This window comes from Ahaetulla prasina, chromosome 3, assembly GCF_028640845.1.
Source record: "Ahaetulla prasina isolate Xishuangbanna chromosome 3, ASM2864084v1, whole genome shotgun sequence".
In the NCBI taxonomy this organism is placed as follows: domain Eukaryota; kingdom Metazoa; phylum Chordata; class Lepidosauria; order Squamata; family Colubridae; genus Ahaetulla; species Ahaetulla prasina.
Window position 1 is genome coordinate 48,212,017 of NC_080541.1, and position 12,399 is coordinate 48,224,415.

The window sequence follows — 12,399 nt, forward strand, 5'->3', positions numbered from 1 at the left end:
CGTATCAACATTGGAAACATGAAATATGAGGTGAGTGAATCTTGCAAAACTGGTTTTTTCATAAGAGTACACTTAATTGAGAATAACCTGCTAAGCCTTTTTTGATATGGGAACAATAAAATAGTTGGTGATTCACAGGTTGGGTTTTTCTTCTTCGTTTTGCATTGGAAATTTGAAGAACATAAGATTTGTGATTCCCTCACAAATAACATTTATTTATAGAATTTATATAGCAACCCATTCTACTGGCATGTGACTAGGAGGCCTACACAATTAAAAACAGAAACTACCAACATAATTCAATCATTGAAACATAACAACAAAACAGAAGAGTGAAGTCTACACTTAAACCAGCCAATTAATGGACTCCACACTTCCATGGGGCTCCCCAAGCCTGATGGAAAAACCCAAATTTGACGAACTTTCAGAAGTACAACAGGGTTTGGTCCAATCTTACCTTCGGGAGGGGTGATGTTCCAGAAGGTGGGTGCCAGGACAGAAAAGGCTGTCTTCCTGGGTCTCATCAAATAGACTGGACCACAACATTTCTCTTCTGCCAGACCTGATGGGATAAGTAGATGTAATTGGGGAGAGGACTTCTTTCAAATAACCTGACCTTCTGCCATGTAGGCTTTTGAAGGTTATAACTAGTGCCTTAAATTATATCCAGAATGAAACTGGTAACCAGTGAAGCTTATGGAACTGAAGGGTAAGATATGCATACGTGTCCTTGGGCACATATAATGGCCCCTACTGCTGTATTGTACATCAGCTGAAGCTTCCAGATACTCTTCAAGAACATTCCCATGGTATGAGTGACTGAGTTAAGTCTCTCAATCCATATCCCAGTATATGGAATATTTCCTTAACCCAGCATGAGCTCCTATATTTAGTTTAGCCTTTAGTTTATTAAGCATAAGAGAGAAGATGAAAATGTTGAGTAAAGTTGGTAAATCAGTAATTGGATTTATGTTTCCATTTATAGGCTAAAAATCTAATGAGATTCTTTCCTATCAATACTAGCAATTTAATGAAATTACTTTAAATGTATTGTTCAAAATTGTTCTTTAGCTACATTCATACCAAATAAAAGATAAGATTGCCCTCTTGTGTAGACAAACTGTATTAAACATTTTGTTAACTTTAAATCCACTGCAGAAAGGCAGTACCAGAATTCTAAATTAAAATTTTCAGGTCAATAGATTTGTGATCATTATCCAATTCTAAATTCAACAACTTGCCACTTCATGTAAGCAGAGTTTAATTTGGTACTTTTAACATTTGTAATTGTATTATAATAGTAATGGAAGTTCTTTAAAAAGCCATCCCTGTTACTTGAAGTCATCATTGCTTTTCATTGTAATGTAATATTAATTCCAAAGGTTCAATAAAATTTAAATGACAGATTAATTAATATAAGGATCAGAAAACATCTTGAACATCATCCAACACAATTCTATCTCCAGTTCAGAAACTTAGTACTACAACTACAAATTACAGAAAGATCTTGACAGACTTGAACATTGGGTGCTATCTAACAAAATGAAATTCAACAGTGAAAAAAGTAAGGTTCTACATTTAGGCAAAAAAAAAAAAATGCACAGGTACCGTATATGTGGTAACTTGCTCAATAGTAGTACCTGTGAGAGGGATCTTGGAGTCCTAGTGGACAACCATTTAGATATGAGCCAGCAGTGTGCAGCTGCTGCTAAAAAAGCCAACACAGTTCTGGGCTGCATAAACAGAGGAATAGAATCAAGATCACGTGAAGTGTTAGTGCCACTTTATAATGCCTTGGTAAGGCCACACTTGGAATACTGCATTCAGTTTTGGTCGCCACGATGTAAAAAAGATGCTGAGACTCTAGAAAGAGTGCAGAGAAGAGCAACAAAGATGATTAGGGGACTGGAGGCTAAAACATATGAAGAATGATTGCAGGAACTGGATATGTCTAGTTTAATGAAAAGAAGGACTAGGGGAGACATGATAGCAGTGTTTCAATATCTCAGGGGCTGCACAGAGAAGTGGGAGTTGGGCTGTTCTCCAAAGTACCTGAGGGTAGAACAAGAAGCAATGGGTGGAAACTGATCAAGGAAAGAAGCAACTTAGAACTAAGGAGAAATTTCCTGACAGAACAATTAATAAGTGGAACGACTTGCCTGCAGAAGTTGTGAATGCTCCAACACTGGAAATTTTTAAGAAAATGTTGGATAACCATCTGTCTGAGATGATGTAGGGTTTCCTGCCTGGGCAGGGGGGTTGGACTAGAAGGCCTCCAAGGTCCCTTCCAACTCTGTTGTTATTATTATTAACTTGTAGCTATACATTACTACTACTTGTAGATATACATCTACTACTACTTGTAGCTTCCATTCCTATACAAGAACTTGCTATTTCTCAGTTTCTACTTCAGCATCATAACCTAGTGCAGACCCAAAAGCTTTAGAAAGACAGTAGCTATTAAAGTACAAGTATAAGGCAGCATAAGAACTCCAAATACATGGCACAAAAATTACTTCTTTAGTTCAATGAGAGTTTACAAAAGGCCAGGTAAGCTTCTCTATAGACGGAATTCCGTGGCTTTGATATCGGAGTAATTTTTTCAACCAGACCACTGATAATTAAAAACAAGGCTTCAGGTAACAAATATAATCAGAAAGAGGAACCAATTCTGCAAAAGCTTACTGTCCTTTATAATAACATTGCTTTGACTTGTTCTTGAAACCAGTTGAAGTAGCTAACTTAAAGTTAACCAAATCTGAATCGTACATTCCAAAGTAGAAGTCCTAAAGCTCCAAGGACTGAATTTTTGCAGCAGGAGTGGATGCTTTCAAAGGTAAGATTTAAGAATATTTTATAATATTTGATATCATTTAAATGAATCAAATACATATCTATTGCTAGATTCCCTTTACCTGAGACTGGATTAGCCAAATCTGTTGTTGGGGAGGGAATCTCAAACACACAGCCATGATCCTCCAAAAGCAGATCAACTATGTCTAATGCAGACATGTCTTCCAAGTCTATTTTGCCTAAGAAAGCTTCAGTTCACTACCCACAGTATACCCAAACTCTACACCCAAACATAAAGTCAGAAAACTTATGAACATAACTGGGCTTTTTTTTCCATTAAGGTTCTCTCATTTTGAGGATCATTAGCAACATATTTCAACCTCCAAATCCTTAGATGACTTAGTGTTAATGGTATCTCATTAATTGACTCAACTCCAAAGACCCAATAGAATCTTGTGAATAAATCTTCAGATTTAGTCAATGATCCTGCAAATGTTTGGATCTCTGCTTGTACAGAAGAGCATTGAAATTTTATTACCTATTTTTGTGATCTTCATAAATTAAGCCTTAATTCATGTGAGAGTGCTTATAAGGGGAAGCACTCTCGTTCAAATACCTTAGGACAATATTCCATAACACATGATCCTGGAAAGCCCATTCATATGTACATCAGCTACATTAGAAAATTCTTCTGTATCAGAAGAGTTTACTCCTGCAGGCATTAAAGTGTCTAAGTCAAACTCTTGCACAGGGCAAGAACTTGTATGTGACACAAGTTGACTATTTGTTAAAAACATTCCCAATGAGGTTCTTTAAACGAAATTTTTAAAGTCAATACTTGCTGCATTAATCTATAATTAAGACATTAGAGTTGAAATAGATATGCTGAACATGGGGCTAGGAGGGAAGTTCTGAGTTATGGTTAAAAGTTTTGTTTCTCTCAGTGAAACTTGCACCTCTCACTTTAATGGATGACAATGCTTGTCCATTGGCCTTGTAGAAAATAAATAACCCAACATTGGTCTATCTAAAGAATAGCTGACCAAGCCAAAATGAGCATATATAAAAGCTGGAAAATGCAGAATTACAAACCAAAATCAGCTTCCTAAGATAGCGCCAAAATGTTTATCCTCATGAATAGGATAAACATCTGAATCACAGATCCTGGAAATCTGTGAATTACATGAGCATAACTGAGCAAAAGGAAATAACTTTTTAGTTAGGAATAGCATCCTACCTTCTGCCTTTCTCTATACGTGGAAGATTATGTCCATTCTGGAGAAATAGAAACAGGTAATAATGTTTTGTTCAGCGCATATCCATTATGCTCTATTAAAGCATTCTTGGGGGTGGGGGTGGAATTCTTCAAGGAGAAATGTGCATTTGTTTTTAAGAGATTGAAGTTCTCATGATACTGAGAATTAAACATGTTTAGTTTTTGTAGAACCTTTATTCTGTCTATTTTTCTTTTTAATTATACATTGAAAAAGTTACATAGCATCACAAATGCTATCAGATAACAATTAGTGATTCCATTAAGAAACGAATAGCATTTTTTCTCTTTGTTTTTGCAAGACAAAGAACATTGGTTGTAATTCAATGAATACAAAATAACCTGAAAGCCACAGATTCTCTACTGGAATCAATAGTAAACTAACCTATAACCAGCAACTGGGAAAGTATAATTATTTTATTATTATTAGAAAGTATAACTATTGTACAAAGGAAAGAAAAAAGGATTAGCATAATTGTATATTAACTAATTAGCTCTTTTAAGGAAAGGAGATTGGTTACAGACTTGTTGGAACAAAGGATCAAATTTGATATGCTGTTAAACATAACATATTCAAGCTACCATTAAACATTTCATGGCCAATCTCCTTATGGAATATAATTTGGGTTAGGAAGTCAGTTATCTTTATTTGACTCTGCCCAGCCCAGGTTAAGAAGACAAAAATATAATTTCTTTGAAGTAATAGCTATTTAGTTTACTGCATAAGTAGGTCAGTATCTCAAACAACTTATTCTCCCATAGTATTAGAGTTTTCACTCTTGCTTGTTTTGATAGCCACCCATCAACAATCCTTGAGGGTTGATATAAGAAGATCCTTTATAACAAAAGATTGTGCCCATGAAGAGATGGATCATCAGAAATTATTGTTGCTGAATAGAAAGCATAGTTATTGAACTTCGAACTTATGTAAGTATCTACTTGGAGATAAGGTTTCAAACACTACAAGGCAAGTAGAAAAATTCTTTCTACAGCATGCTGAATGTGAAGATCACTTAAGGAGCACCAAACGTAGCTAAGATTTAAAAAAATCAGGAATTTTTTTGTTATATCACAGAACTCACCTATTTAGCACTTATTTATCAGCTGAATAAAGAATTTAATAAAGTAACTTACATTAAGTAGGTCTTAAACTTAAATATTCTAGTATTTCAAATTCTAAAAGTTTAATAATTTGTTACTGCCTATGTTCTATATTATTTTAAGCATTTTATAAATATACTATTTAACAAGTTATGGGAGTTTTTATGACCAGTTACACATTTGAGCTTTTCCTTTTTTATGACTCCTACTAACAGCATATATTTTTATCTATGCTCATTTTTGTGTTCGTACTTGGACTTTACAATTTTACTTGTAAAACATGTATTATATCAGTCAGTGACTACTATTGATTCTTAAAATTGCCTCTCTGAGGCTCAGTACAGTAATTTAAAATTCAGCAGCTATTGAAAGGCCAATCAAGGAAAGAAGTAACCCTTTGATCTCTGCTGTTCTGATCTCAGCAAGATTCCCGCTGAAGCAATTTACCTCTGAAGGAAAACTGTTATTAGTGCCAGCGGTTACCACTTTGGTTTATAAAAGGGAGTGGGAGTTGTTAATGAAGTATTTGTAACAAGTCAGATGGATGAAAAATTCCTTTTATTAATTTCACCCATAGTACTTGTTTAAAAAACACACCTAAAATACCCAGAATTGTATATAAACAATGTATGTTTTGTAAAATTGCAACTAATACTTCGTTATTTAGTTATGTAGCTCCATAAAATTATCACTTTCAGGAGACTTTTTGCTTTTAACTGCTGCTCAAGAATGCGAAAAGTTGACTTCTTTCTCACAAGAATGAAATACCTGCAGATACCTTTTTTACCTGTTATACAATTTAAAATAAGGAAACTGGCAGAGAATTGTGTCAAGCACCATGTAAATGGGGTGAGCTCCCATTCCTGCCCCAGCTTCTGTCCACCTAGCAGTTGAAAAGCATGCAAATGCAAGTAGATTAATAGATACCACTTTGGTGGGTAAGTAACAGCGTTCCTTATACCTTTGGCTGGTCACATGTCCATGGAAAATCTCTTTGGACAACGCTGATTCCCTTCAAAAAACAAAAATGACCAGAGTCCGCCCTAGAGTCTGACATGACTAGACAAGGAAACCTTTACTTTTACCTATCATCTGAAACTGACTGGCATTTATTATCTGATAATTGCTTTTATGAAAAATATATAGTAACTTGGTATACTATATTGTACTATAAAAGAATATAGTACAAAAGGATAGAAGAGTACTGAATTTGCTTTTACTTTCTATTTTAGAAACATTTTTCCTCTTTGTTAATCTAGTTTTGCCTAATCTTTTCTTTAGATAATCATGCCATCCCCTCTTCCTCTTAATCGTCTTCTCCATCTGGAATTCTCTCCATCTGTGAATGTACGTCCCTGCAGCAGCCCTTTGGTCTGTCCTGCTAAAGGAGAAAAGTTCTTTGGGATGGGAAGTGTGTCTAGGATTCGTCGGCTACCCCCCCACTTAGCTTGGTGTTCAATCGACTGGGATCAGTTATGTCTCCTGAATCTCCTCGGCTCTGGTGGATTTGGTTCTGTTTACAAGGCAACTTACCATGGAGCTACAGTGGCTGTAAAACAAGTGAAGAGATGCAGTAAAAACCATTTGGCATCACGGCAAAGCTTCTGGGCAGAACTAAATGTAGCACGTCTTGACCATAACAATGTGGTACACATAGTAGCTGCTAGCACATGTACCCCTACTAGTCAGGATAGTTTGGGTACCATAATTATGGAATATGCAGGTAATTGCACTCTACATCATGTTATCTACGGAACTGATTATTTAACAGAAAATAACGATGGCCTTAAATGTGAACGTGGGTTTTTGAGTACAGCTCAGGCTGTCATTTACTCCTGTGATATTGTGGCAGGGTTAATGTTTCTCCATTCTCAGTTAATTGTGCATCTGGATTTAAAACCTGCTAACATATTCATAACAGAACATAATGTTTGTAAGATTGGAGACTTTGGATGCTCCCAAAAGCTAGAAGATAGTGAATCTTCAGGACTACATCTTTGTCATCAAGGGGGAACATACACACATCGTGCTCCTGAACTTCTTAAAGGTGAGAAAATCACACCCAAGGCAGATATCTATTCTTTTGCTATTACTCTCTGGCAAATGGTAACACAGCAAGTGCCTTATCTGGGTGAGCGCCAGTATATACTTTACTCTGTAGTAGCATGTAACCTGCGCCCCTCTCTAAATGCAGCTGTGTTTAAAGGTTCAGCCATTGGCCAACAACTTGAGACAGTAATTGAAAGCTGTTGGGGAGCTGATGTAGCCAAGCGTCCTAGCGCAGAATGTCTCTTTCACGATCTTCATTGCTTGCCTGTAGTAGTGTAAACAGATTTTGTATTATCTTTTACTACCTGTATTATTATCTTTGTCCTAGCTAAAGTGTATGTTATTGATCTTAACTTTGATGCTTTCCAGAAATATATATATATTTCTCTGCTCGTTAGGATTTACAGTATTTTCTTAATTATTTATTTATTTTCGACAGACCTCTTAACACCACAATAAAACAAAGATGCCAAAACTTTGTGCTGTGAACCTTTAGACAAATTATGATGTGCTATTGTCCCTGCCCCATTAAACATTATATGGCTTATCAATAAAATGTTAATTATTTTTGAATTACTGCAATTCAAAATATGTAAAGAATATATATGTAACTTTAAACATGGTAGCGTTCATTTGTGCATGAATTGAAAACCATAAATAAGAAAGATATTTAACTGCAGTTTTTATATATAATTTATGAGACAATTTTTACAATAAGAAAATAACTGCAGTATGGTGTTCATCCACATCTACTATGGAAATTGGGAAGGAACCTATAGTAGAAATTCTTAGTTCACATATATTATTTCTCTGCCTTTGATGCCCTCTTCCATATAATAAATGCAAGAATTTTTCTTGTAATTAAATTATTGGTCTCATTAATTAATCAAGTGTATATTATTTTACTGATCTTTTAAAAGAACTTACTTCCTATACTTTCTGCCTAAATAAATTGTAAACTCTCTAAAAATATTTGTCAAGTATACAAAAAAGTTACAAAAGGTTTTGTTCATCTGAAAAGAAAATCTGCAATTCTAAATATATCTCAAAGGCAGCATACTTACTGTGGCTTATTTCAGAAAACAAATGCTAATCTATGTATACTTGTAGTTTAAATTCCACTGAAATTAGTGGAAATTACTTTTAATAAAAATAAATAAATTTAGACTGATAGTCTGTATTATTTTGTAAAAATGTTAAAAATAAAACGGGAGAGTTTGGTTTGTGATGCATATCTATACAAAGCTCTAAGCCAAATGTTGAAGAAAGTATCTGCTCCTACTGGTCTTCTTTTTAATATAATGTGTATTATAATGTGCATTATTGTTATCTTTAAAATTTTGAACAATAAGTTTTTTTATCTTAAATTAGAATTACAAAGCATCAAGAAATAAGATAAACCTTAATCTATTTAGCCTAACTTTTATTGATTACATTTGGTAACTTTTTTAGCAATATAAACAATTTGGCCAACTAAGAACAGAATATTAATGAACTATTTAAATATGAATTTATGATTACTGAATTTGTGATCAATTATGAGTTTTCGTTTAATTCTTTCTCTCTATGAATCACAAGTATGATCAGAGTGGTCCTCCAAGAAAATGGTATGTCCAGCCGTTCTACTTAGGCAGAAATGTCCATTTCTATAGTACGTCAACATCTAATGTTATAGATTGTGTTTTTACAAAACTGATAGAATTGAATAGTTACAATTCCAATTGTTATATTAAGAACAGTATTTACAATAGTATGGCTTTCTGAAATCTGTATTTCAGATATTTTAAATAGCTGCTACAGTTTAATCACTAAATAGTGGCTAAAAAATCAGAGAACAGCTGACACTCTTGAATTTTTGCTGACAATTTCCCACCTCATTATCTACTGAAAAAAATGCCACTCCCCTTCCATATCTAAAATTGTCCTATGATAAATTTTAGAAAAATAAAATATTGGATAACTTGCTATGCAAGATGTTCTATAAATACATGAAAATACAGGTTTTGAGTACTGAAATAAGACTTCCACCTTACCTGATTTTTTTCCATCTTATAAAGTGATTATCCCTTAGCTAACATCTACTTGCATCTGTAAACAAATACATAAATAACACATCAAGAAAAATATTCCTATATCTGATTGTTGTCATATCAGCTGCAGGTAGGTAGATCAGGCCAGGAAATTCCGTAGGAAGGTTAGAAACTGACTATTAAAAAAAAATCTTGCAAGTATGATTCTGCTGTTCCTCTTCATCCTCTTTCTTCAATGAGAGAGCAGCTGCCTGAACAGCTTCCACATGTTCTTTCAACTTAGGCAATGTATTCTGCATATATCCATATACACTCTTTATAATTATTCCCACACCTAAATGGAATGACTAGATGTTACCCAGAAGCTGATTTTCTGTTTCTCATCATTCCACCAATTTTCTATTATTTCCACTGTATCTACATTCTTATTTAAACTCTACAGTAGAATTCTTCCACCTCAGCTCAGAAACTTTTTTAAAAAGACATTCAGCTGTATTTCATACGTTACTTCAGTAAATTTAGCTGCTAAGCATATACTGTATTATAAAGTAAGTCTTTAAACCTAGCTTAATTTTTGTTGATTTCACAGATACATCCATAGAATTTTCTTGGCAACACTGTGGAACTGATTTGCCATTGCCACCTTTGGGAATATGTCATGGTACTCTCTATATAACATCATGTTCTCCTATATGCCTATATTTTCCAACCTGTTTTCATTTAGGTAAATAATATTAATTTCTTACTAATTGTCTAAGGTTGTTGAAACACCAAACTTTTTTATTTAAAAAGTTGTTTTGCAAAAGCAATCTGTTTCTATTCTGGGTTGTAGATCTTTTGTGTATATTATTCCTTGAACAAGAATTCTACTCTTTTTCTCCATGTCCTGTCATCTCACTTCTGCTCTGAGATAGCACTATTGTACTTTCTTGTACTTTCTTGTACACTTTATGTTAAGTCACATGTATACTTAATTTCTTATAGTTCACATGGTTGTATTATGGTTAACATGGAATTCGTAGATATTTTTTTTCTTTGTGCCCTAGCAGAGAAATATCTGCTGGTACCTACCCTCAACCTTGCAAGTAGGAGGCAAGCATTTTCATCACCGTACCACCAAATTATGTGACAATATCTCTTGCAAAAATAGTGGTTTAGCTCAGGGATTGTATACCTCTTTTTTGTTGTCATTAGCCATCTAGAGGCTTATTGGGGCAATCCATTTCAGGCAAATTTAGGTTTACAATTTTGAACAGTTGGTTATCAATTTTGCTTCAATATTACCTATGATACTATGAAATCAAAAGATTTTCCATCAACTGAAATTGAGATGCCTATTTTATTTCTCCTCTAAACCTTTGACAAAGTTGAAGCTATCTGTACATTTAAGGAGAAATTGTAATATTCTAAACAATCATAAGATTTTGTTTTTGTTATAGAACTATTATGCCATAACCATAGATTTATAAAAGTTAATGAAAATATACTATTTTTCAATTGGTAAAGTGAATAAAAATCAAACATAAAATAATTTCAGATCTGGTTCAACTTATGAAATAATTTTTAGATAAAGTGGTATTCAAGAGAATTTGGTACTCAACACTATTTCATGCAAAACTTTTGTCCCAGTACTCATTGTTTATTAGATATTCAATGCACAAACTAGAATTTACTGATGACAGCTGCCTTTTGATTCACTATATTATTCCTTTTGGGAAAAATTGTTGATAGTTATCGGTACTCATCACACCTCCTGGAACCAATTAATGATAAGTACCACGGTACCACTGTATTTAAGTTTAATGGTAAAATTATTTTGTAACTGTCCTTGCAGAATCTGAAACACTTAATATAAATATTACTTATAGTTATTTTTAATGTCCCGATATTTTAGCGGTTAAAATTCAAATGCAACTTTTCCAATACATTCCAAACTGCTTGGACATTTTTCCAAAATTTCCAGACAGCATGTCTCTCACCAAGACTGCTGAGAGTTGTAATAATTTAGTAATGTAGTAATTTAAATCAATTGTAGTAAGGCTGAATTCAATTCAATTCAATTACTGTTTAAATACTAATAAAAGTCTAATCTTTATTTTAATTGATCAAAGTCGGCTAAGTTTTAGCAGAAGTCAACTCCAAGCTACTGATATTCGTATCGTTGGCATACTAAAGGGGAAAAAAGTTGGAAGGGAGTAGAGGAAAGGATTCAAATTGAATCGATTCCCTGTGTTTCTATCCATGGATATTCTGTTGAAAATTTTACAAAAAGAATTTTATTCTACTTTCTTGCAGGGTTTAAGATGTCATTTTGATGCCCAGCTCCTTTGTAATAATAAACCCACAAAACACCAAATTCCTTACTTGCTTGATTCTAAGAGTTGGAAAACCCTTCTTAGCCTAAGTTGTCAAGGTTCCAGAAAAACCTCTTCTGCATAAAAAAACTCAGAAGCCTTGTTTTTCAGAGTTCTTTACTAGCATGAGGAAACTGGCACACGATGAGTGAAATTCCAAAACTGAACTTCCAGATTCTTTTCCCAGTTATACAAACCCCAAGAGTCCCACCCCCCTGACCCCTTTGATGGTCACATGGTCCCACGTTCTCCCAGTTCATTCGAATATCTTCTCGCCACTCTTCCTGCAGATGTGAACACCATCCGACCTTGACCGCTTGAAGAATGTTACCATACCCCTCAACCCCCCTTCTTCCCCTCAGGGGAAAAATGTGGCAGCGTCTGGAACCCTAAAGTCTAGTATGGTTTCCAGGCCTGACAGGCGTCCCCCCTTGGAAAAGAAGCTATATCCTAGGAAAGAAAACAAAGAGTTAATAAAGAAGAGTGTCAGTGGTCCACACTTCCCTTCTACCCCCCTCTCCCCTCTCCCAGAGGTTTTTTAGGTTTGTCATGGAAAGTGTCTGGAACCCTAAAGTCTAGTATGGTTTCCAGGCCTGACATAAGTGTTTTTCTGGGTGTGCTGCTGGCACCTAAATAGTTGTTGTGAAGGTATCTTAACTGCCCAAGGAGCTGCTGATACAGAGGAATTATTGAGTCTGTTATCTGCACCTCTATAACTGTCTGGTTTGGTTCTGCAACCCAACACAGACTTCAGAGAATAATTAGAACTGCAGAAAAAACAATTACTACCAACCTGCCT

The 12,399-nt window shown here is 34.5% G+C and overlaps 1 protein-coding gene across 1 annotated transcript; it reads left to right on the forward strand.

The window, feature by feature from the left end:
* The first annotated feature begins 4,636 nt into the window (after positions 1-4,636).
* MOS (MOS proto-oncogene, serine/threonine kinase) lies at positions 4,637-8,381 on the forward strand. The gene is made up of 2 exons (XM_058177304.1): positions 4,637-4,993; positions 6,449-8,381. Exon 2 carries the CDS (start codon positions 6,455-6,457, stop codon positions 7,493-7,495), a length of 1,041 nt encoding a protein of 346 aa, XP_058033287.1. The 5' UTR covers positions 4,637-4,993; positions 6,449-6,454; the 3' UTR covers positions 7,496-8,381.
* The last annotated feature ends 4,018 nt before the right edge of the window (positions 8,382-12,399 follow it).

Bases quoted from the DNA above. Each gene is read 5' to 3' on its own strand.
- MOS (XM_058177304.1), top strand. From the start codon at position 6,455: ATGCCATCCCCTCTTCCTCTTAATCGTCTTCTCCATCTGGAATTCTCT.